General features: G+C 43.6%; 1 protein-coding gene and 1 long non-coding RNA gene across 5 annotated transcripts in view; one reads left to right on the forward strand and one right to left on the reverse strand.

Moving 5' to 3' along the window:
- The window catches only part of IRAK2 (interleukin 1 receptor associated kinase 2), a 34,802-nt gene extending 11,324 nt beyond the window's left edge, over window positions 1-23,478 (reverse strand). For 2 of the 4 annotated variants that reach the window (XM_081852693.1, XM_081852694.1), the window contains exons 1-7: window positions 23,193-23,478; window positions 19,545-19,724; window positions 7,865-7,972; window positions 5,613-5,722; window positions 4,866-5,060; window positions 3,532-3,581; window positions 1,438-1,552 (exon numbers count right to left, since the gene is read on the reverse strand). In XM_081852693.1, coding sequence (XP_081708819.1) covers window positions 1,438-1,552; window positions 3,532-3,581; window positions 4,866-5,060; window positions 5,613-5,722; window positions 7,865-7,972; window positions 19,545-19,724; window positions 23,193-23,409 — 975 coding nt within the window. In that variant the 5' untranslated portion in view covers window positions 23,410-23,478. The remainder of the gene's footprint in view (window positions 1-1,437; window positions 1,553-3,531; window positions 3,582-4,865; window positions 5,061-5,612; window positions 5,723-7,864; window positions 7,973-19,544; window positions 19,725-23,192) is intronic. The other 2 variants (XM_081852692.1, XM_081852695.1) reach the window with 2 other exon arrangements.
- Window positions 15,465-18,617, forward strand: LOC309337427. Its single transcript, XR_014154286.1, has 3 exons — window positions 15,465-15,871; window positions 16,643-16,815; window positions 16,952-18,617. It is a non-coding gene; the product is annotated as an uncharacterized lncRNA (long non-coding RNA).
- Window positions 23,479-25,911: the final 2,433 nt, after the last annotated feature.

The raw sequence follows: 25,911 nt of genomic DNA on the forward strand, positions 1-25,911 counted from the left end.
ATGTTTGAACTTGTTTCTGCCCCTACACCACCAATTACTCAGTCACCTTTGGGAAAGGCCCATAGTCTAGCAGCAGAGTGTCTGCTTTACACGCCGAAGGTCCCAAGTTCAATCCCCAACATCTCTAGGTGGGGCTGGGAATGTCCCCTGCCTGAAACCCTGGACAGCTGCTGCCAGTCCGTGTGGACAACACTGAGCTAGATGGACCAATGCCAAGAGATGCCTACAAATCAGACACTGAAAGCACACAGCTACACACACAAAAGAATCCTGGGAACTGCAGTTTACTCCCTCACCAAATTATAATTCCTCGAAGCCTTAACAAACTACAGTTCCCAGGATGCTGGGGGGGGGGGGAGAAAATGTGCTTTAAATGTATGGTATGTATGCAGACTATGTGTTACAAAAAGAATGTGGGTCAGCATGTCTACTTAGTTTAATATCATTCATTGATTCAATAGTCCCACTCCATCTCAAAAGTTCTGAGCAATATATATATACGCATATAATTACATTTAAAGGAAACTTAATTTAAAGTCCTAAAAATAAAGACCTACATTGGCTCCCAGTACGTTTCTGAGCACAATTCAAAGTGTTGGTGCTGACCTTTAAAGCCCTAAACGGCCTCGGCCCAGTATACCTGAAGGAGCGTCTCCACCCCCATCGTTCAGCCCGGACACTGAGGTCCAGCTTCGAGGGCCTTCTGGCCTCACTGCAAAAAGTGAGGTCACAGGGAACCAGGTAGAGGGCCTTCTCGGTAGTGGCACCCACCCTGTGGAACGCCCTCCTATCAGATGTCAAGGAAATAAACAACTGACTTTTAGAAGACATCTGAAGGCAGCCCTCTTTAGGGAAGTTTTTAATCTTTGATGTTTTATCGTGTTTTTAATATTCTGTTGGGAGTTGCCTAGAGTGGCTGTAAAATGTAGCCAGATGGGCGGGGTATACACCTAAATAATAAATAAATAAATTATTTTATTGCTGAAAAGGAGACAATCCAACCTCCTTTGGCTAGCAGCTGGGGCTATGGTGTTCTTGTTCTTGCCTTCATCTCTATAGCTACAGTGATTGGCAACTGACTGGCCACTGCAGCTGTCTTCTTTCTAAAAGGAACAGGGAAGCACCTGTTTGTAAAATGGTGAGAGTCAGAATAAATGGCCAGTGACTGTGGCCAAAGTGCCTTTCCTCTCATCTGTGCAGCCAGGGCAACATTAGCATCATACAGGATAGCCATATGGTGCCCTCCAGTTGCTGAAATCCGCAACTCCTATCAGCCCCAGTCGGCAAGACCAGCTGCCGGGGATCATGGGAGTTGTTGTCCAGCAACATCTGGCAGGCACCATGTTGGCTATTCCTGGTATAGTACATTAGAGTATGTCAGCTTTTAACACAGTATTTTTGTAGAACTGTGACACAGCATGCAAACTGGTTGCTTACCTGACACTGTAGTCTGTCCATCAACGATCCATTAGGCATGTAAGGGTATATCAGGCAGTGAAATCCACTTTCTACAGTAAAGCCTAACAACCGCAGAATGTTAGGATGGCAACTCCTAAAGGATATTTGAACAGATATGTGAGAAAACATAATGTACCAGAATTTAAGATGCCTACTTAAGAACATAAGAAGAGCCCTGCTGGACCTGTGCAAAACAGCACTCTCTGAACCTGCGATGCTCAGCAACTGTCATTCAGAGGCATACTGCAACAGTGGAGGTAAGTAATGGGGGTAGATTTCCTGTTCTGCCTCAGGCGGCAAAATGGGTTGTGCCAGCCCTTATCTTCACAGTTCGGTATGCAATCCTTTCGGTCAGTAGAGAGTACTAAGTCTTGGATGTTTCAGATGTTTCTCTCGCTCTACACGCTGCCATGTGAGATTAGAACGGAAATATGCCTCAGGCTTATGCACACCCCCCCCCCCACCTCAATTCATCACTACTGCTTCCTGCACGTGAGGTAAACTAGCCAGTCAAGGGCTTCTGCTCCAAATACTGAAATGACTTTCAAAGTCTAAAAATATGTGTATGTCAACAACCCTTCTGACATCCTTATATTTGCATTACGACTTCACTGCTATGTTAAAACTGAACTGAAGTGTTTCAGGCAGCACAGGGACTTATTTTTACATGCAGACCATAGTGGAGCTCCATTAAACTGTGCATACAAACACACATACCTACTTGACACTTTTCTACTGCATGCTACAGAAGGACCACAAAATTATTTCTTATAGTTACTAAGAGCTGGTATCTGTATTGAATCTGAAAATATTTTTACATATGAAGTGTGCACAAGGAGGCAGACAGGCAGATAGATATGGGATTTTAAAAACTGTCTTTATTGTTAACATTTTTACTGTGAGATCACCTGGAGATATTTCATTGGAAGTGTTTCATAAATGGAATCAAATAAATAAATAAACAGTTGCCTCTCAGTGTATTTGTTAGGGGTGTGCATTAGTTGGTGTACCCTGAATTACAGGAACAATCTGGGTGAATCAAGGAAGGTTCTCATGCTTTCGAGCTGGATCTTGCTAGATCAGGGATTCCTTGAGCTATTGGCTGTTCAAAAAATGCACATCTGTTCCCCTTCCAAGCGGACTGGGGAAATGCCCAGAGCTTGAGTGCAGTGGACATAATGGGGAAAATCTTTGATTCTGACAGACAAGTAGATTTTAATCACAGTTAATTATTTTCAAAGATTTTACAACAAGCAAAGGCACAGCAATAAATATTGCTATACCAGCTGCACTGGCTCCCGGTGGAGTACAGGATCAGGTTTAAGGTGCTGGTTTTAACCTTCAAAGCCCTGTACGGCCTAGGACCCTCGTACCTACGGGACCGCCTCTTCTGGTATGCCCCACAGAGAAACTTACGGTCTTCAAATAAAAACATCTTGGAGGTCCCAGGCCACAGAGAAGTTAGGCTGGCCTCAACTAGAGCCAGGGCTTTTTCGGCTGTGGCTCCGATCTGGTGGAACACTCTGTCACAAGAGACTAGGGCCCTGGGGGACTTGACATCTTTCCGCAGGGCCTGCAAGACAGAGCTGTTCCACCAGGCCTTTGGCCAGGGCACAGCCTGACTCCCTCCCTCGGCAATCTTCGCAGAGCTCTGGCCCAATGGTTGCCAGTGGCTTGATTTGAATTAATTTTATAATGAATGATTTTAGAGTGTTGTTTGTGCTGTACTTTTGTACTGTTTTATTGTTGTTAGCCGCCCTGAGCCTGGCTTCGGCTGGGGAGGGCGGGATATAAATAAAATGTATTATTATTATTATTATTATTATTATTATTATTATTATTATTATTCAAAGACTGTGTAACAGCCCGGAATGTGTGCATTTGAGTTACATATGAGAGAAATACCAAAACAGCCATCACTTATTTACCATTCCTCAAACATCCTGCAGGGGCTAAAAGATCCAACGCCTCCTAGAGCTTCTTAAAAAAAAAAAGGCTCATTTGCATAATTCAAACACAAAGTAAACTGAAGCCATTTGAGCAGACACCATCAAGTTTTGTGTAGCTACATACCGGAAGCAGATCTGTACCTCTGTACGGAATAGTTTTTGTGTCTGATTTTGCTGTGAAGCATAAAAAGAGAATACATTTATTTTTTGCCCCAATAGTCAACTCCGTTTAAATGATGAATATATGTATATATTCTAATAAACCATATATCCACTGTCCGCTATCTTAAGCAGATAATTAAGCTTCAGTAGCACTAATCTGAGCCTAATATTAAAATGCTGAGTTGAGAATGGAGGTGATGCAGTTGGTATTTTAACTTTGATATCTTTTAATTTAATCAGTATACCAACCCCTTAGAAATCTGCTCCTTTGTGCATAATAATAATAATTTATTTATACCCCACCCATCTGGCTGTGTTTTCCCAGCCACTCTGGGCGGCTCCCAACAGAATATTTATAATAATAAAAAAGTGATCAAACATCAAACATTATAAACTTCCCTAAACAGGCCTTCAGATGTCTTCTAAAAGTCAGATAGTTGCTTATTTCCTTGACATCTAATGGGAGGGCATTCCACAGTGCAGGTGCCACTACCGAGAAGGCCCTCTGCCTGGTTCCCTGTAGCACTTTACAAATGTCATTCAATCCATACAGGGGATATCCAACTAAGTGCCATGAGCCCTATGGAGGTGTCATAGAGGGGGTGATCAGAGCCGGAGGATGAGTGGGGGAACTCAAAGAGCTGGTGCTGGATAGTCTTAGGGAATGTCCCAATGTGTTCCAGGTCATTATTTCCAAACCTCAATAGGTGTCTGATCCGGGGGGAGGGGGAACCCAGTGGCCTCGGGCATGGAGAGGAAGACCCCAGGGAAGGATCAGGCAGTTAGCAGAACAGCATCCCATCCCTCCAGATACACTCAGTTCACTGCCTTCTGCTGAGCCTTTGCCACCTCCTTCTGCCACTCAGGTGTGTGTCCCCACCCCCCAAATATCTCAGGACTCCAGCTGCTTGCTGTGCTAACAGCTGTGCCCACCCCACGTATCGAAAAGAAAGTGTGCGGAGGGGAGCATGTTGCTTGCTGGATTGACACCTTAGCATGTACTTAGCCTCACATGTACTTGCTTGCACTTCTAACCTGTCAGACTGGTTAGGGCCTGGACACTAAGCCATCCTCTCTGTATGGTTAACACTGGGTTTAATTACACTGTACTTATTTTCTTTCCACAGGATTTTCCAATTCTGTGCTTGTGGGGCTTCCACCAAATCAACAGAGGTCTTAAGAGGGGGAGAGGGGGAGTTTCAAGAATCCACTGTAAGAATTCAGTGGCACACCTATTTCTAACCAGCTTTTCTAATTTTTGTTGAATTTATGGCTTAAATGAAGAAAGTCACCTACCTCTTTTAGTCTTTTAACCACGTATAAATTGTTGTCCCGGCAACCTTTGTAGGCAATGGCAAACATGCCTTCACTAATTCGGTTTTCCTCACTGAAGCCGCTGGTGACAGCTTCCACTTCTTCTGGGGCCCACAAAAGGCTTGCAGTGAGGAGATTAGGAATAGCTTCCTGTTGAGGGATGGGAGAACTGCCAGGCTAGAGATTTCAGAGAGAGAAGACGTAGCAGGGTTACTCCACTGAATACCACCAAGGGGATGTCACACCTGTCAAACAACAGATCCATTGCTACTTGACCCTGAAGGATATGTAACAGCATTTTTATGGGCAAATAGCACCTGGGGAGGGAGGGTGAATTTCAATGGGAAATCACTGCTGTACTCTGATCCACTTCAAGAGGACACTGAATCAAGGCACCCGTGGCTTCTTTTCTTTTAAGCAACAGTGGCTAGTTTAGTCACGCTTTTAAAAAGGAGTGAATAATATAACATGTAGTTTGGTCCTTGCTTATTTATTCCTGACAAGTTACAAAAATATGTAAAATATTGGACACAATTTTTTAAAAAACCATTTATTTATATGTATAAATCTGCATCCAAACCAACAAGTTCAAATTCAAACAAGAACAAGGATTTTTGGCTGAAAATTAGGAAGAACTTGGGTGCAAGCTGTTTTGATAGCAGAACTTTCAGCGGGGTCAACTGGATTATTTTTAAGGTTCCCTTCTAAATCTGTGAATCTAACATTTACCTTGACACTCGGCAATACTGGTGGATTTGAACGTAAAGAATGTGGAAGGTCCATAGAAGTTGGAGGTGGGGATAGAGGAAACAAATGCGCCACTGGTTTTAGAGCAGGATCTGAAAGTGACAAAAATAGGTACTTTAAGAACAGGCTATTTGTGCAACCTTGAGGGCCCCACAAGAAATAGATTTGTTTTGTTCTGAACATCTGTGTCCGCTAAAAAAAAAATCACAGGGTTAGAAGTCCTCCAGCATTTCACACCAGTTGTTCCAACAAAAGAACACGTTATCATGTTCTCTACCACTCTGATCCTCTACATGTTTGCTTGGAAGTAATGTCCACAGAATGAAATGGAACATTCTCCGCTATCAATGTGGTTACATATCATCTGACCATTTTGTAGCTTTTCAGGCATATTGGTTAGCGGGGAAACCTTAAGGCACTAATTTGAAGTACAGTATTAGAAACCACTTCATGGTTGCTTAGCTGTAGCATTTATTTTTACTTTATTTTTTAAAAAAATGTGTTCAGATTAAGATGGCATATATCACTACAGTCATACCTTGGAAGTCGAAAGAAATCCATTTCAGAAGTCCATTTAACTTCCAAAATGTTCGGAAACCAAAGTCCGGCTTCTGATTGGCTGCAGGAAGCAAAAATAGTTCCCAATCTGGAACAGTCACTTTGCAATGTTCGGGAGTCCAAACATTCAGGAACTAAGCTGTTCGACAAAGTACGACTGTATTACTATTTTTTCTGCAATTAATCCAGAATGCAGCAGCTAGACTGGTGACTGGGAGTGGCCGCCAAGACCATATAACACCGGTCCTGAGAGACCTGCATTGGCTCCCAGTACATTTCTGAGCACAATTCAAAGTGTTGGTGCTGACCTTTAAAGCCCTAAACAGCCTCGGTCCTGTTTACCTGAAGGAGCATCTCCACCCATATCATTCAGCCTGGACACTGAGGTCCAGCGCTGAGGGCCTTCTGGCAGTTCCTTCACTGATCACCACTGTATGACATTTGTAAGGCATGGGGGAAGTTACAGGGAACCAGGCAGAGGGCCTTCTTAGCAGTGGTGCCTGCCCTGTGGAGCGCCCTCCCATCAGATGTCAAGGAAATAAGCAACTTACTTTTAAAAGACATCTGAAGGCAGCCTTGTTTAGGGAAGTTTTTAATGTTTAATGCTGTATTGTGTTTTTAATATTCAGTTGGAAGCCACCCAGAGTGGCTGGGGAAACCGGGCCAGATGAGTGGGGTATAAAAAATAAATTGTTGTTGTCGTTGTTCTTGTTGTTGTTTCATAAAATTTATATACTGCTTGACTATAAAAAACCACAAAGTGGTTTACAAAAAAATATATAGTCAATTACGAATGGCACAAAGCTGTTTAGAGCATTGTCTAGGCAAAAGTAAATTAAACACAGGGATGGGAAAACCTGTGATGCTCTGCATGTTGTTGGACTACAACTCCTGTCAGCCCAAACCATTGATGCTGCTGATGAGAGATGGAGTCCAATAACATCTGGAGGGCTACTTGCTCCCCACCGCTTCTTTAAATGGCTAAGTCTCTCCATAATTCACAAAAAGGTAAGGGCCTATTATTTTTCCAATGAGCACCCAAATATTTATTTCAGGAAATTTAAATATGCAAGTGTCATTTATTTGATGAATCATACGCGGGAGGCAGAGGAAGACAGGAGTGCCTGGCGTGCTCTGGTCCATGGGGTCAGGAAGAGTCGGACACGACTAAACAACTAAACAACAACAACAACACAATTATTTTGCCATTTAAACTCAAGTACTATGTGTAAGATGCAATGACCCTCCTTTGATGAAGGGAGAGGTTAGGTGCTACTATATTCAGGGATCTTGTACCTTCAACAGTCACATAGAAAAAAGAACTTTTGAGCCTTTCTCAGCTCTGCACCATCTGCTGAAATTCTCTTTTACACAACTATTAAATGACCAGGCTCAGTATTGCATCTGTAGAATTATTGCAGCACAGACAACTTTCTCACTTCTTCCAGCAGAATCAAAGGTTAAGTAAACAGTCAGCTGCCGAGAATACTCAGAACTTTCTTGAAACTTTAGGGCATGACACATTTGGGAATTAAGTCATTGCACACATGTGGTTAACACCAGTCAAGAACCACTTCCTTGTACAACTTCACTAAAGTTTGAAAACATTTTTTGTTTTCTTTTCATCCCTGCCTGTATTGTACCTGATTTTGGCAGCGCTGGCATTTCTGTCTCACCTGCTGTGGCCTTATTTTTGTTCCCAGCTGGATGCAGTGATGCGTTTTCCTGTTGAGGGGTCTCTAAAGGAGTCCTTGCAGAATCAGCAGGTAACGAAAGTGACTTCCCTGCGAATGCAGCATCAAAACACACGCAGAGTGAATATACCACACAGAGTTAAAGTAGCAGGATATGGATCAGACTTACATAGAGAAATGGAAATATGACTCAGGCTGTGTTTGCGTTTTCAGTTCAGCATATGCATCCTGTACTTCATTTTTATTTTATAAAATACTACTGTATATACTGAGTTTTTTCTCAAACCAGCTTGGAGTCCTTAAGTCAGGCTTCCTCAAGCTCGGCCCTCCAGATGTTTTGAGACTACAATTCCCATCATCCCTGACCTTCGGTCCTGCTAGCTAGGGATCATGGGAATTGTAGGCCAAAAAAATCTGGAGGGCTGTGGTTGAAGAAGCCTGCTAAGTGGTTCCTACACATGGGGCAGCAAGGGAACACAGAGAATTTGAGCTTTAAAGCGGTAATGTGAACATACCCTCAAGTGGGGTTCTCCACTCAAAGAGATGCAGAGGAAACTCACAGAGGAAAGCCATAGGGTGGAACCTTTCAAATGTGGAAGACGGCCATAGCCACCATTTATTAATTACATATGTTGCACACTCTTCCTCTGAGGAGCAGAGGGCCACATTTTGGCTTGCAGGAAACGTGTGAGGTAGTCAGCCTGTGAAGACACCAGTGAGCTGATCAGCACAGCGAGAGACTAGAAGCTTGATTTTTCTCCAGCGTTTGAGTCACTATACTGCTATGGCCACTGACTCATAGGAGATATTCAAATTTTGAGGATTATTACCCACCCATCCACTCGCTAGCTTCAAAACCTGAATGCTGGTCTCTGTTCTGGTATTCAGTGAAGCATCCTAAAACAAATTCTATGGGCAGCCAAGGTGTTCAAGGTCCAGGTTTCCTAAAGCAAAGGAAAGTACCATGCCACAAAAATGGTCTGATTAAGCACTTTTAAATTCTGTTGACTTCAGGAGGGGGGATTAAGTTCAGCATGTGCTCAAATCTCTCTCATTGAAATCAATGGTGTTTAATTTTGACTAAACTATGCTCTCAATGTTGAAAAACTGGGTCAGGGGTGGGGAGGGTGGGAAGAGAGTCACTTGTTGGAGATGTTAAATTTGGTACTTCAGTGGTCTTCTCACACCTGCCTTAAATAACTTTAATAATTTCACAGCATATACTTCCTTATAACTGTCTTTTCATTTATGCTTTCTGTTGGCTGCTATATTTGTTGCATATAAATGTCAAATATTGATATACATCCTTGACTGTGGCGGAGGGTGGGGCATAATCTTTCCAGCAACAAAATGCTGTAATTTAAATGCAGATTCTCTTTAAGCACAACTGCTATTTTGGGAAAGACATTTGGATTCCCTGCAACGAATAGCAGCAGCACATTTACTGCACAACAAACCATCTCATAAGGTGTTTTATGGCTCTGTCTAATGCTTTTATTGTTCTTTGCCAACTTTTAAATTATCTTTGTATTGTAGGTTATTGTTTCTATAATTTGTCTGGGCTTTGTTTTTAATGCAAGTTTCTTAGAAAAGCAGAGAAGAAGTAATTTACATTGATATATTTTGAGGGGAGAAACAGCTTGAAGATTCATTCGTTCCTCCTTCCCTCCCCGCAGCAACCAAAGACCACGCTGGAAGAAAACTGGTCACCTGCCCTTCTGAGCATACTTTGGAAATTCCAGAATTACATCATAAAATCAACAACTTAAAAAAATACTGCATGTCAGGAGAGATGGAGAGAGAAAGAGAGAGAATGAGTGAGGGAAAATCACCATATATTGAATTCACTTAAATCCAGCAGAGATTTCTGACACTATCCTCAAGGGAAGGAAGCAATAAAAAGAGTCAAGCATAATTATCTATGATATGACAATGATCCAATGCACCTTGAAATCTTTCACCTGTACCAATTAGTTAATGTTTGCTTTGGATGACTAAGTGCAATCCTATACATCAGAGGTAGGAAACCTTCCCCAACCTGACGGCTGCTTTCCCTTCTGGACAACCTGGCAGGGGCCACATTCCAGTAGTGGTCAGGGCCTGAGGTAAGAAGTTTGCTTATGTATGTATATTTGATCAAATTAACATAGGTGTTGTGGTTGTTTTGATGTTGAGGGTCCACACTGGTAATTTTATTACCACTAACAGGAGGAAGGGCATAACTATTTATTCTTACACACACATACAGTGGTACCTCGGGTTACATACGCTTCAGGTTACAGACTCCGCTAACCCAAAAATAGTACCTCGGGTGAAGAACTTTGCTTCAGGATGAGAACAGACATTGTGCTCTGGCGGCGTGGCGGCAGCAGGAGGCCCCATTAGCTAAAGTGGAGCTTCAGGTTAAGAACGGACCTCCGGAACGAATTAAGTTCTTAACCCAAGTTACCACTGTATAGCCTTGTACAACCTGGTTCCCTCCAAATGTTTTGGACTATAACTCCCATAATCCTTGACCACTAGTCATGCTGGCTGGCACATCTGGAGGACACCAGGTTGGAGAAGGCGGATATAAAGGTGCACACACACAGAGGTATTGTTTGTGCAATGTTTATGCAATGCCCCCCCCCCCCCAAGCATTCAAGATCTCACTCATCCAGCCTTTCTTCCCATCAGTACCACACTGGTTGGCCTAGGCATAAAGATATTCCAACAGAACTGCTAACAGGAGGAAGAAGGTATTGTTATGAGCATGAGTAGGCAAACTAAGGCCCGGGGGCTGGATGCGGCCCAATCATCTTCTAAATCCGGCCCGCGGACGGTCCAGGAATCAGTGTGTTATTACATGAGTAGAATGTGTCCTTTTATTTAAAATGCATCTCTGGGTTATTTGTGAGGCCTGCCTGGTGTTTTTACATGAGTACAATGTGTCCTTTTATTTAAAATGCATCTCTGGGTTATTTGTGAGGCCTGCCTGGTGTTTTTACAAGAGTAGAAGGTGTGCTTTTAATTAAAATGCATCTCTGGGTTATTTGTGGGACATAGGAATTCGTTCATTTTTTTCCTTCAAAATATAGTCTCCCCCCCCCCCAAGGTTTGAGGAACAGTGGACTGGCCCCCTGCTGAAAAAGTTTGCTGACCCCTGGTTATGAGTATGTGGGCGACAGACCTTTTAACCCCTGAACCCAGCAAATGTTCAGATATAAGCCAGGCTGCCTTACTGATGAAGCAATTGCCTAGAGAGATGGCCATTAACAAAGAGAAGGGTGATGAGCCATTAAGAAACGCATTAGCAAAGCTAAGACTATGTGCCAGCCAGCAAACGGGTGGAGCAGAACACAATGCCAGTTTCTAGGAGGGAGTTTCAGGATTGCATTTGGGGATGATGTAAACTGAAGGGGGGGGGGAAGAGTCGCAGTTTGCAAGTGGTGGCAGGCCAGAGAAAGCGGGAGTCAAAGCACAATGTAGGTTGACAGTTTGAATCCAAGGCTGCATCTATGGGAGAAACCAAACCTGCTCGGAGTGCAATGCTTTGAACCCTCCACTGTAGGCTCAGGTTGTAAATATGTGTAAGTCTCTGCTGTGACTCATTGTCCAAAAGGAAACTCAGACCTTGGTGGGTAAAGAGCACCTGAAACTCCCTGGAATCCCACACTGCTCTGGAGATTGGGGGTGGCATGTAACAGTATAGTATCCTGGTTTTGCCGCTTTCAAAAAAATCACGCATGAGCTCTGCTTTTCTTCCTTAGAAGTCTGCAGAGGTCCATAGCGGAAGTGCCTATGTTGAGTCAGTGGTGTAGCTAGCCGCTTGGGCCCCCGGGGCAGGGGCGTTCCCAGCGTTCTCCCCTCCCCCCCACCCCCAGCTATGCCTCTGTTGAGTTGCACTGTAAGTCTCACAGAGATAGGGGTGGGGCAGGATCAAACACAGACCAAGGACACTGGCAAAGCCTTACTTGGCCAAGTTGCTTATACAATTGATTTTTTTACTGAAGACTCAAAAAGACAGGAAAACAATCAAGAAAGAGAAATGTGAAATGAAGATCATAAACTGCAATTCTCATTAGAATTTGCTTTTAAAATATAATTTGTTATTTTGGATTAACACTGCCGAACTTTTGTTTGCAGGCTTGTGGTTTTATTATGAGTGATGTTGATACGTGTTTATCACTGGTAGGGAGGGTTTGAGTTTTGTCTCAGTTTTATAGTTATGAAAGATTCTCTGCTTTTCTTCTTTTTATTTATGTTAACACAATGAGTGTCTGCTATGTTTAGGGAACCTTCACAAAGTCATCTTAAATTTTTTTTATACTAGGTCCTGCCGCTGTCAAATTGTAGCGCAAGGAATGAACGGCAATCTCTCAAATTGTGAGGTTTGGAGTTGAGGGGAGTATCAGGAACCGCTTATTTGTTCAGAGCATAATGAATTAGCTGTAAGGTATCAAAATGAATGTTTAACCAGTTTACATACTTTTACATACAGCCGGGTACAATTTTGTATGGGAGTTCCATTCCTGGCCCCTGCGTGCATCAGGGGAGGATGCATAAGCCCACCTTGCCCCCATTCTGCCCTGTTACAGTCAATTTAAAAATATTTTGAATATAAAAATAATTTGTAATAATTTATTATTAATACCCCACTCATCTGGCTAGGTTTCCCCAGCCACTCTGGGCGGCTCCCAACCGAAAATTAAAAACACAAAGCAGCATTAAACAATGAAAACTTGCCTAAACAGGGCTGCCTTCAGATGTCTTTTAAAAGTAAGATAGTTGCTTATTGCCTTGACATCTGATGGGAGGGCATTCCACAGGGTGTTCCTCATCATATAATGAAAAATAATGATTGCTGTTATGTATGTAGGTGTCAAGAGTCCAGTTCCTGGCTTAATAACAGAGTAAGCGTAGGTAATTAAAAAGGAATATTTATTGCAAAAACAGATAGCTCTGGACGGCTCTGGACGAAACTGCCTACATTATCACTCAAGATGACCCTTTAGAAGTCTCCTTCTGGTTCCTACAGAATATATTGAACCATCGCCCCTTACGTCTCTTGTTTTGCTTCCTGTCGAACAGCCCTCCCATTCAATGACTTTTAGGAGAGATTGGATCAGCTCCAACCTCTTCCAGTTCTGACAGACTGCTTCCATCTCTGTTCACGCCTGTTTGACTTAGAATCATAGAATCATAGAATCATAGAGTTGGAAGAGACCACAAGGGCCATCGAGTCCAACCCCCTGCCAAGCAGGAAACTCCATCAGAGTACTCCTGACATATGGTCGTCAAGCCTCTACTTAAAGACCTCCAAAGAAGGAGACTCCACCACACTCCTTGGCAGCAAATTCCACTGTCGAACAGCTCTCACTGTCAGGAAGTTCCTCCTAATGTTTAGGTGGAATCTTTTTTCTTGTAGTTTGGAACCATTGCTCCGTGTCCGCTTCTCTGGAGCAGCAGAAAACAACCTTTCTCCCTCCTCTATGTGACATCCTTTTATATATTTGAACATGGCTATCATATCACCCCTTAACCTCCTCTTCTCCAGGCTAAACATGCCTAGCTCCCTTAGCCGTTCCTCATAAGGCATCGTTTCCAGGCCTTTGACCATTTTGGTTGCCCTTCCTCTGGACACGTTCCAGTTTGTCAGTGTCCTTCTTGAACTGTGGTGCCCAGAACTGGACACAGTACTCCAGGTGAGGTCTGACCAGAGCAGAATACAGTGGCACTATTACTTCCCTTGATCTAGATGCTATACTCCTATTGATGCAGCCCAGAATTGCATTGGGTTTTTTAGCTGCCGCATCACACTGTTGGCTCATGTCAAGTTTGTAGTCAACCAAGACTCCTAGATCCTTTTCACATGTACTTCCTGAAAGCTTTGGCTGTGTTCGAGCCCGGTCTCAGTCATTCCCTTGGTAACTGGCATTCCAAAGTCCGGGAGAGTCTGCGCTGACCACTGTTCAGCCCGCATCAATTCTAACTCTCTCTGTTCTGCAGCCGGCTGTAAAGTTCCACTAGGAGCTGGCTCATTCCTGACACCAGGCATTGTAGGCCAAAGCCAGATTGTATGCATGACATTGCAGACCTCTTGGGTCATGCATGAACCTGCCTACACTTCAATTGCCATGGACACTGTACTTTACAACATAAGCAAAAACGTGTACATCGCTCTTTGCCATAATTGTTGATGTTTTTTTTAAAAAAGGGACAATATTTTAATAAACTGGACTTTAACAGTATCTATCCTGAAGCCAGAGGTTTAAGACTACTGAGGCACTTGCAATAATAAAAGATAATGGGGATCAGTACAACCCTGTGTTTGCTTTCAACATTTTCCTAATGTGTACATCAGAAGCACACGGACTCAGCTGAACTAAGTTGATTCAATCCTTTCAGCTGGATCCAAATAAATTTCCCTTGAGGAAAGCAAAGAGGAACAGCAAATATAATTCTTTGGCCGGTGTCTCTGATATTTTTGCAGAGGCCAGCTAGTCCCTCTGCTAAGGCCTTCTTTGTGTGCCCCAAGCCAACACAACAACATTGTTGCAGCTATTGACATCTTTAATGAAGTGCTGCATTCCTTGTAGTGAACTTTAAAAAATCTGGAGAAGAAAGAAGTCCCATGCTGCTAAAGGAATATGAAACCTCGTTGAATAGATCCTCTCCACTATATGCCAAAAATGTTTAGAAATATAGATGCATGTAAAAAGCAGGAAAAGCAGGTTATTTTTCTCGAAGAGGTAAAGTGGCATGCTTTATACACTAGGATTACTCAGAAACACTGTTCACATTTTCTAGGAGTGAATCAGCGTGAATTGCAACAGATAATGGAATTCTTTTCTGTGCATCAGGGACGAGTGCGCACAGAGAGCAATTTAATTTGGAAAAGTAACTGGAACAATTAAATTTTCAGCGTGGGCTGTCACATCACTGCAATGGTCATACTGGTTGGCCTGTTTAAGGCCTGGGCAATAACGAGTTTCCATTTTTTTAAACATCAGTTTAAAACTAAAAATAGTTGTAATTTAAATATGCAGTCTCATTTGCACCCTGGCACCTCAGAGTTAGCATGAACAGTGAAGCTACTGTTAATGAAGCTTCTTATTTTGTACTCCTAGGTGGATTCCGCAAAAACAGTGGATCAAGACTGGCAGTGGGAAACCCAGTATGGCCCACAAAGCCATTTTCATCAAACCACAATACTTGTTCCACACCCAACATTCAAAGAGTTCCAGACTGTGCTTTGCCAAGGGAGGCTTGCTGTCACCTGGCACAGGCTGTGCTACAGAATTCCCCTTGGGGAATTCCAAAATGCAGCCAATCTCAGAAAACAGCAGAGCTGCAAGGGGAGCTTGAAGTCAGTGCCTATTAACTGATCGGTGGTAACTTCAAGTACCACTTGATTGGACTTGGATTCTCCTTCCTAGCATGGCTTGCTAGAGTGGGTCACCTGACACCCTAATGACATTAGGTGGCTGATAGGTAGATGAGCCCCACTCACCCACCAAAACAGGCAGCCGAGGGTGGGGGATTCCAGAACAGGCTCAGTGGAACCCTAAGTACAACCAGGGCCTTCAAGGTTAGTTGTACTGTACAACTAACCCAATTCCTATTCGTGTCTGCTCAGAGGTAAGCCCAACTAAATTCAACTGAACTCACTCCCAGGGAAGTGCATACAGGTCTACAGTGTTGTTCTGGATGTAACCCAGAATCCAATCCCAACAGTGTGGTCAAATGTTCTAGAAAATACCACATACAACAAAACAGCAAATACGTCCTGGGGCATACTCTAGTAGCATATTGCATATTGTGTGCGTGTTTTTGTTCAATGGGTATGTGCTGGGTGCATGTCTGTTGTGCTAACTGGCTCCCACTGTGGGTGGGCATCATATGGGTGTCATAGACGACCCTGTCCCTGACTGATGGAATTTGGTGGTGTATCTAGAGATGCGGAGGGCATACCCAGCATTGTTAAGCCATTTTGCATTTTCTTGTTGGGTGCTGTCAGAGTCACCCGTGGTCCCAGCTCACAAGAGACCTAAGTCCACTCCAGCTTATGTACAAAAGCTTTTATTGAAGAACATTAGTAGCTTTACATCCGAGGTCCGTGACCCTACGTCTGTTACCCTTAGACCGCTGAAGTCCCCTCTGAGTCACTCCCGCCTCGACACCAGTTTAAGAGGCTTGTACTGGTCCACCTCTTTCTCTCTTTCCTTTTCCGCAGGGTCTTTCTGCCCCCCTGTGTTCTCTCCCTTCGGGACTCTCCAGAGGCTGAATCCTCTGCCGCCTCCTCCCCCCTCCTTCGGGCTTTGGGACCAGGCTCCTCCCCAGGACTCTCTTCATTTTCGCGCGCCTCCCATTTTGAACTTGGCGCGCGTACGTTGCTCCTGACCTTCCTTTCGACAGTTACACTGCCCTCAATACTACTTTCCTCCCCTTCCGGCAGGACGTTTTGCCCTGATCTCCTTCCCCTCTCTGCTTCCTGTTCTGCTCCTTCTGACACACTGGTCACTCCTCCCCCCTCACTCCGTTCCAGCGGAGCAGCCGGTCTCGCTCTCCAACTCCCACTGGGGGTTCCCCCTTCGTTTCCCTGCTCCTGACTGCTTCCCCCTCTAGCTCCCCTTGGCTTGACCAGAGGGGCTCCCTTTTGGGAGTCCTCCGATTCACTGGACGGACTCATGGACAATCTTGGGTCATTGTCATCCTCTTCCTCGTCAGTCTGGAATCCTTCCCCCTCACTCTGCGTCTCTCTCCCTGAACCCCTGACAGGTGTTTTTCCTTTCTGCACTTGGTCTCAGCAAGTACAGGTAGGGCAGCCATTCCACTGGGATAATAGCAATGTATCTCCCTGCCCTCAAAGGTGGATCTATGGGAGTGTGACTGGTTCGGTCGCACTGGGTGCTGAGTTTCTGGGACACCGCAACTGTGAAGTCCAATGGAAGGTAAGAGGCATGGAGGACTTGCAGAAGAGCTGAGGGAAGCCCCCCCAAAAAGTATTTGTGAAAAACTTTGTTATGTGTTTTTATATTTTTGTATTGTAAAATGAATAAAAACATTTTTTTAAAAAAAAAATGGAAGGTAAGAGGCAGGGGGGAGCCAGATTTCAGCATCACACAAGGTGCCACTGAAATCTGAAACTGCCCTCCGCCTATAATCGATGTACATGTAAGATTTTTCTGTCAGCCTGATGACACTCTTTTTTTTCTTCTTTCACCACCAGAAAGCAATGCTCTGCTGGCATGCTGCAAGTAAACTAATTGTGGGATTCTAGATTTTGCAACGAAGAACAGCAGCATAATAGGCAAGTCATGAGTCACCACCATCCATTCTTCCTCTAGCTGCTAGTGTCTCACATTAGCATTGAAGGCACACTGCCATATTGTCTAATCATGTTTTGCAACAATTTTGAACCCAGTGGATGACAGTTTTTTTTAATGAAAAGACTGAAAACATCCCAGCATGTTTCCTGTCTAATTTTTGAAATTTATCACTATGGGCATTTCTACATGAACGCAATATTCTCCTAGTACAGTGTGTGTGTGTGTGTGTGTGTGTGTGTGTGTGTGTGTGTGTGTGTGTAAAAGTTTACAGGAAATTTAAATCAGATGTACCCAATTTGCATCAAATTCAATGGCCACATTCACATTACTGTATTTTTCATTCAAAAAAGGACAGTGCAGAGGAATTCATATAGCCTATGATGAGCCCAAATGAAAGTGGTGTTAACAGAAAATGAGTTAAAGCAAAAGCTGGTCTAAAATATTATTTTATTTTCTGTGGTTAGCATGGCAATGCAGCCCTCTTCTTTCCCCTTTCAAAGAAGGGCTACTTCCCCTTCTTAACCAATGTGCAGGTGTGAAAGCAGTGAAGGGGGGATGTATATCAGTAAACCATATTTCTATGTACAAAAAAAAATGTATTCAGCATTCACTGAAATACAGGTACTTTAATTGTGTGTGTGGCAGGGGGAGTTCCACAACGTAAGGTTTCCACAGAGAGGGCTCATAGTCTGACTCTGGCTTAGCTTCACAAGAACTGTGGTTAGTTTAAAATCACATTTGGAAGTGTACACTCTCCTCTGGTGTACAAAAGAGGAATGGGGAGGAGGGCAGCCTGAAGCTTTCTGCAGTTCATGCTCATAATGGAAAACCACAGTTCCTGTTACATCTGAACCCAACCCTGGTGTCTATACAGACATACCTAGAAAGAATAGTTCTTGTACCCTGGTATTTTTTCCTGCTTTTCCATACTATAAAGAGCCCAGGGGAGCCAACAGTAAAACAACAAATTACAATATAATGAAAACAAACGTATCAACAAACAGAAAAAAATAACAGATAAAGAACAGCAACCAACTTAACTAAAACTGCCAACCAACAACAGGGGAAAGCAATCAATCTGACAAACCAAAGGTCGGCCTAAAGAAAACAATATTTGTCATCAGGTAAGAGGGGCTATAAAAGGCCATGCTAGGAAGGTATAAATAATAAACAAAATGCAATACAGCAAAAAACATTGCAGCATATCCTCAATCCCCAACAGAACTGTTACTGTTCAGGATTCAAGGCAGCTACATATTCTTCAAGGATACCATACAAACTACAATCAACCCAATTCATTTTCCGCTTCCAAGCCTTCCATTTTGCTTTTCCAACTAAAACGTAACATTCCACAGACCACTGAGCATGCTCAGACTTCACAGGGCTGGGGGTTTTTTTGGAGTGCATGCCCCATTTTGGATTTTTTTTTTTAATGTTTCATACTTTGGCATATCATTAGATTTACATAAGCATACAAACATCTTCCACTTGTTTCTCAGTCATCTGGTTTTAGCTCCAAATCTGTCGACACATAACCTCCCGAGTTTGCTATTAGAGAGAAGCAGTGAAACCCCTAACAAAATATTGCTTGGATTTTTATTTCTGGCAACTGGTATTCAGAAGCATTACTGTCTCCAACCATCAAGGCTAGTAGCCTTTGACAGCCATCTCCATTAATTTTTCTAATCTTCTAAAGCCATCTAGGTAGTTGGCCATCACTGCACCATAGGGGAACAAGTTCAAAAGTTTAACTATAAAATGGTACCTCGGGTTAAGTACTTAATTCGTTCCGGAGGTCCGTTCTTAACCTGAAACTGTCCTTAACCTGAAGCACCACTTTAGCTAATGGGGCCTCCTGCTGCTGCTGCGCCGCCGGAGCACGATTTCTGTTCTCATCCTGAAGCAAAGTTCTTAAACCGAGGTAATATTTCTGGATTAGCGGAGTCTGTAACCTGAAGTGTATGTAACATGAAGCGTATGTAACCCGAGGTACCACTGTACACTGCGTGAATAAGTACTGACTTTCATCTGTCTTGATTCTTCCAACATTCAGCTTCACTCATTTCCTGCTCCTTCCCCCTCCCCTTTCCTTTGCATGGTCTCAAGCATATGTACATTTCCTGTTTTCTGTTTGTAGTCCCCTAGTTCTTTGCTTTCAGGGTTCACCTAAGCAGGCTCCCTTTTTGCTTAGTGACCCAATTCTGGCTGCAAAACCAGCAGCCCCTGCTGGAGCGGAGTTCAGTTCTAGAAGGAACGACAATGGCAACGGGAGTTGACGAACAAGCTTTTCACTAAATTGTTATAAGCAACTACTGCTAGGTAGTTCCGGAGAAAGAAGTCCAGCTACTCACAGTTTGCAATTACTTGTGCTGCCCGATAGAGCTGAAGTTCCTGCAGAAGTTCAAACAACTGCTGGACGGTTGCGAGTCTCACTCCCCACCACCACATCAGCTCTCTCGTTATACTGATTCCTGCCTTCTCCATGCACTTGATTTTCCTCAGCTCGGTCTGGTCAGTTATCACATGGGATGCTAAAAGAAAACCAGGCAGATTTGGTTCAGAAGTAAAATCCAAGGCATCACAAGTATAGTTTAAGGAGAAACACACATTCCTTTTTGTATGAATTTGGCACCCATTTTTTTCTTTTCTTCTGTAATTAGGGCAGGGTTGCCATATGTCCAACAATTTTTCTGTCTGGATTTTCACTGTTTGAAATATGGCAACCCTAAATTTGAGAGATATTTGTACACGTGCCAACCAAGCATTTATCTTTCGCATCATTAATCCCTCAAGGAATGTAGTCCAGCAACTCCCATCTCTTGACTCATATTGCACAGTGAATGAAAAGGAAAGTCTCAAACACATCCTGCTGCTCTATACACAAGGCAGCTTCATTCTTTCCAAGGAAGAACAGAAATGTGATAACCCAGGCAAAAATGTTGGCAGCTAAAGGATTCTTAGGTTAATTCTAATCGGGAGTCCACTACCTTAAAGGGCAGCAAACCTGGTGACAGAGATGGAAAGAATTAACACGACAGTCCTGCACTATAAACAGTAGCAAGCCTAGGTGTTTCTATGACAATGCCTCAAGGCTGCAATCTTTGGATGACTTACTACTCCTGGAGCTTCAGAATAAACAGTATGGGACAAGCAGTTGTAGGATTGCAGGTTTTTGCATCAGAAGCTAGACAGAGGTACTTTTTATGTGACTATTGAATTTTTAATTGGTGTAACCCAGACTTAGTGACCTTAGGGTGCAGGGTAGGGAATTAGGCAACCAACCAACCAATCACATTCAGCCACCGTTTTGTTGTCCCAGGCTAGATTCCCCCCGGCATGGGATCACAATACAAGATTTTCTGCGCAGTGTAGCTTGCAAGGGCTAATCATTCAGTGCATTAGGAAAGTACTCCATGACACTGCCAGGTATGCTTTTACAGGAATCTGCATTTTTCTTCCCAAATGGCTAACAGTAGCTGCGGGGAAGAGAAAGATTACAAAAAAAATGTATTAAACCTCTTCCACAAAATACACTGCACTTACGTAAAAACCCACATGAGATCTAACCTCCCTGGCTTTTCACATTTGGGATGTATAATGTTATGAAGCTGTGGGTTCAAGACACCCTAAATTCCAGATCAAGTTAGTGTTGGAATTTAATTAAGGTGTGCTAGATTTTAATTAAGGCTTCCATGTAAAACTGTGTCAGACTACCAAGTGCCAGAATCTAAGTTGGACCTGCGTGCATTAGTGTTTATTAAGAAATATGTGCTAGAGTCTAGACACTTCTAATCCTTCTAATGCAATTTAGGCAAACTGCTTAAACTGTGTATCTTTTAACTATTTAATCCTAGGCAAACAACATGTGTAAAAGCTATTTTCCTTTGAGATAATAGCCTGGGGGTAATGAGCCATCTAGCACATCAAAGGTGTGGGGCCTCTCCCTGTATTACAAAAAACTAGAGCTTAGGTTAGCAAAGGGTTTAGACAGTAAGCCCGAGTTATGCAACCGAGTTAGTAAGCAGTGGGATGGGGGGGGGGGCAAAGGCAGAAAAAGGTGACTAAAGCTGCTGTGGCTATGGAAGAAGCCCAAACCTCTTGGAATGGGAATGCTCTGCGCTCCCTCCATCTAGACTCAGGTTGTATATAGGTGCAAATAAACCATGTATCATAAGGACACCACAGTCTCCGCTGTGCCTCATTTCCAAAAAGAAAGCACAGACCCTAGCAAGTGTGCCTGGTGCCCCTGGAATCTCACACTGCTCAGAGATTGGGGCGGCAAATAACAATATTTTTAGGACCCAACTTATTTATGTTATTATAAGTTTTTTGAATGGGTTTTAACACTGTGTTTTAATCACTGTAACCCGCCCCATGCTGGGCATGTGATAAATAATATAGTTTAGCCAGAGCAGACTGTCAGCATTAGATTACAATCAGTGCTCCTTCGCAATATTGCACAACAGTGTCAAGGGTCTCTCGAGTTCTGCATCACACTTCCTTTGATGGTCAGCCAGACAATTCCCGGAAGCCCATAAAAAGGACTTACGGTCACAGCTCTCACATTGTTACTTCCCAGCAGCTGGCGTACAGAGATTTTATTCTACCTGTACTGGACACCAGTGTGTCTAATATTTTAAAGGTGTAATAGTCTTAGGGCAGAAGATCCATATATTTACTTATGTGTTGTGGAAAGAAGTAGTATTTTCTCTCATCTGTCCTGAATCTACTGCCTATAATTTCCATTGGTTGTGGGTTTAAGCCTCACATTGGGCAAAAGATTCCTGCATTGCAGGGGGTTGGACTAGATGACCCTCATGGACCATTCCAACTCTACAGTTCTATGAAGCTGTCTCTCTATCCATCTTTTCCACACCAATATCCCTTCCTCCACAGCCAGGCAGAAAAAAATGGCTTCACACCAAGTCAGCCCATCACTCCATCTAGCCCAGTGCCATCTATCCGTCACACCAGTCAGTATATACTGACTGACAGCTCTCCAGGATTTCAGGCAAGACAGAACCTTTTCCAGCTCTACCTGGAAATGCCAGGGATTGGGAAGTACTAAAACACAGGACACTGACCACCAATAGGTGCTGTTTAGCAGTAATGTTCAGGCGCAAGGCAAGAGCAGTAAGAATTGCATACAGAGGGCAGGAACAGAGCATGGAAGGACTTGACAAGCTGGATAAATGCACTATAGCTTTAAAAATGCTTCAGACGAATTATATTGCCAGAAGATGCTTTAACAGTGCTTTCAAGTTATATTTTAAATGGACGAACTTATTTGAAAAAAAAAGTTTTATCAGTCGCCTCGTAATCTGCTCTGATGCTTTGGAAAGCTAAATCAACCAATGTCTATCCTAACGTTCAATTACAGAGTTTAATGTGACAGCGCACAGTTTAATCCATAAATCTGGGGCCTGTATGATGTGTGGAGTTCTTAAGTGCCGGACAGAAGTGCTTCGGTGAAGTATGAAGGGCTGTCACAGGTTCCCTTATTGGCAAGCGCTGTCCTTTCACCTTCCATATGACAAGTGCAGGTGTCCCTATGTTTTAGCTGAACCCTGAATCAACTATCCCGGGGACCCCTTTTTATCCAAGAAGCAACAAGTTTCACAGCACTGGTAGAGTTCACAAGCCTTGAATCAGACTCAGCAGCTTGTGAAACTCTACCGGTGCTATCAAACCTGTGGCTTTTGGGAGGAGAAGGGTCCCTGGGATAGAGGTGATTCAGGGTTCAGCTAAAACATAGGGACACCTGTGCTTGTCATAGGTCTATCTGTCTATCTATCTCCTTAAAATTAGCACTCCCTCCACCCCCGGGGGCTCCGGGTGTGATTCTCCCCTCCGCCTTGCTGGGCCACATCCCTGAACTTGCTCCCGCCGATGGGAGCTGAAGTCCCACAACATCCGACGGGCCAAAAATGTTGCCCAAGGACCCCCAAACCCGGGGCTGCTGCTCCCCCACCCGCCAGGCGACGAGATCCTGGGCTCACCAAAGCGCATCCAGTCGTAGTCGTTGAGGCAGTCCATCTTCTGGCAAAAATCCTCCAGCACCCAGGCGGGCATGCTGTGGATGTAAGGAGACTGCGCAGCAGAACTGCCCAAGGAAAGCGGCGTCGAGGGATATTGCGGCGGCGGCTGCTGCAGGGCCATGTCTTTCTCCTGCTGTGTCACAGCCGCGGGAATTCCCCTCTCTTCTCCTTTGGCCATGGACGGCTGTCCACCCAAAGGCCTGAAGGAGGAAGGAAATGGGTTTTTTCTCCCTGACTCCAGCCAGCAAACCTGGTCTTCTCGCCCGCCTCCTCCTCCTCCCCGTCTGAAGAAGCCACTCCTCGCTTCTCAAAACTTGTCAGCGGCTTTATTTTTGACTTTCAGACTCCGCCGCGTCCTGCCCCATTTCCCGACGCCGGGGAGTTCTCTCAGTGACGTCAGGGCGAGACTGGCTCGCTTCCCTTCTTCGAGGGCTGCGCGCTTGCTCACACTTTTCGCTCCCGCGGCCGGACTATTTATGAACCGGCTCGCACCTGATTTTTACTGCGCAGCAGTAAAAAACAAGGGGACGGGCTGATCTCGCTGGAACCTCGACTTCCCTGGCTTCGGAGCATGTGTGGTTTTAAAAAAGGAAAGGTTAATAAATAAAATACATAGGGAAGGAAGGAGGTGCACGATTGTGAATAGACGAGCAAATTACAGTATTCTGGCGAGAAACTTAGCTCTCGGAAACAATCAACTGGTTGTGAGTTGAAGGAGACCTGCCTCGGGAGCTAGTATTGGCGAATCTTTAACTTGGCTGGGGAAACCCAGCCAGGCGGGTGGGGTATCTTATATTATTATTATTATTATTATTATTATTATTATTATTATTATTATTATCGACATCGAGTAAACTGAAGTGTGCAATCTATTCTTTTTTTAAACATAAAATGGGGAAAATATAGGACAGAAAACAGTAGTGACTAGACGATTTAATTGTGGAGAGGGAAAACTATGCAAGTAACATTCCGCCCAATTTTTCAGCAAGAAGCAGCCAAAGGGTGGCACCAGAAAGGTGAAAGAAAAAATAGGAAAAGCAGCAGCTGCTAGGAAAACAATTTAGACTGCAGCCCTCTCTACATTGCTAGAGCAGGCCTCATTCAACCCAATGGGGTTTACTTCTGAGTAGGCATGCATAGGATTGCACTGTTATTGTAGCAAGCCTGTTTTTTGTTTTTTTTTACAATATGAAGCCCATCATTAGATGCAATGGTCAAAACAAGCATATAAACAGAGGAACAAAAATTAAAAGGTATGGTATTAGAATGAAGCATAGTCTTGTTCTAAGCTGTTCACCTATCCATTCTGGTGTATTCAGGACTAGTCCCAATACATTGTATTTACTCGGCTGAAGGGCAAGATGACCACCTTTCCATGTACCAGTCAACCTGATTTGCAATTTAATCTTCACCACAAGTGACAGGCCACTATCCTTCACTATAGCTGAGGACAGCAGGTTAGCTTGGTTATGATGCATGTGGTACATGTGGTTGGTTATGATGCATGTGGCTCTGCGCTCCAACACCTCCGTGCCATTCCTCTGCTTCTGCTGCCTGAGGCAGCCACCCCACTGTCTAATGGTAGGACTGGCCCTGATTTAGTAAATCCATCATAATACACCATTTGCTTCTGCATGTAAAACTTTCACACTTCTGATTACAAAAATACAGAAACATTAATAATAATAATAATAATAATAATAATAATAATAATAATAATAATAATAATTTGTACCCCACCCATCTGGCTGGGTTTCCCCAGTGGCTGGGTGGCTTCCACAAAGACCAAAAATACACTAAGATGTCACACATTAAAAACTTCCCTGAACAGGGCTGCCTTAAGATGTCTTCTGAATATCAGGTAGTTGTTTATCTCTTTGACATCTGATGGGAGGGCGTTCCACAGGGCGGGCGCCACTACCGAGAAGGCCCTCTGCCTGGTTCCCTGTAGTTTTGCTTCTCGCAATGAGGGAATAACCAGAAGGCCCTCGGCGCTGGACCTCAGCGTCCGGGCAGAACGATGGGGGTGGAGATGCTCCTTCAGGTATACACATAAATTGTGTGCCATTAAAATATTCTATGAAAAATATTCCAAATAGAATATTCTAATATTGTACATAATCTAATACTGAATCACTTACATATTTTTCCCTTCTCCAGCGTCAAGAACCACATGTTAGGAGTGCTTGGCTGTGAACAGTAAATGTGAATATTGCTGATTTTAACCTAATTCTTGCTTATACACCAGGATCTTCGTCCGAGATTTCTTTTTTAAAAAGGAGACAGATTCCAGACTAACAGCAGTCCATCCATCAATCTTTATTGAGGTCAAAGATAGCACAATCCTAACCATGCCTTCTCTGAAGTAAGTGCTATTGAATTCAATGTGGCTTACTTCTGGGGATTAGGATTGCAGCCATTCCATTTTAGATACCCATGTAATGTTTAAGATAACAAGCACACCAGCCTGAAGTCTAAGACTCTCAAGCCTGCACTGTTTTAAGAAAAGAAAATAGCAAAGAAAAAGGGGGAAATGACTCCTACATTAAAAATGCATCTGAATATCCCTCCATCTGTTCCATAGGCAATCCACATTGAAACATTGGTTAAGAAAAAAAGAAGAGTTTGGATTTGATATCCCACTTTATCACTACCCGAAGGAGTCTCAAAGCGGCTAACA

The sequence above is a fragment of the Podarcis erhardii genome (assembly GCF_964252035.2).
Source record: "Podarcis erhardii genome assembly, chromosome: 2".
In the NCBI taxonomy this organism is placed as follows: domain Eukaryota; kingdom Metazoa; phylum Chordata; class Lepidosauria; order Squamata; family Lacertidae; genus Podarcis; species Podarcis erhardii.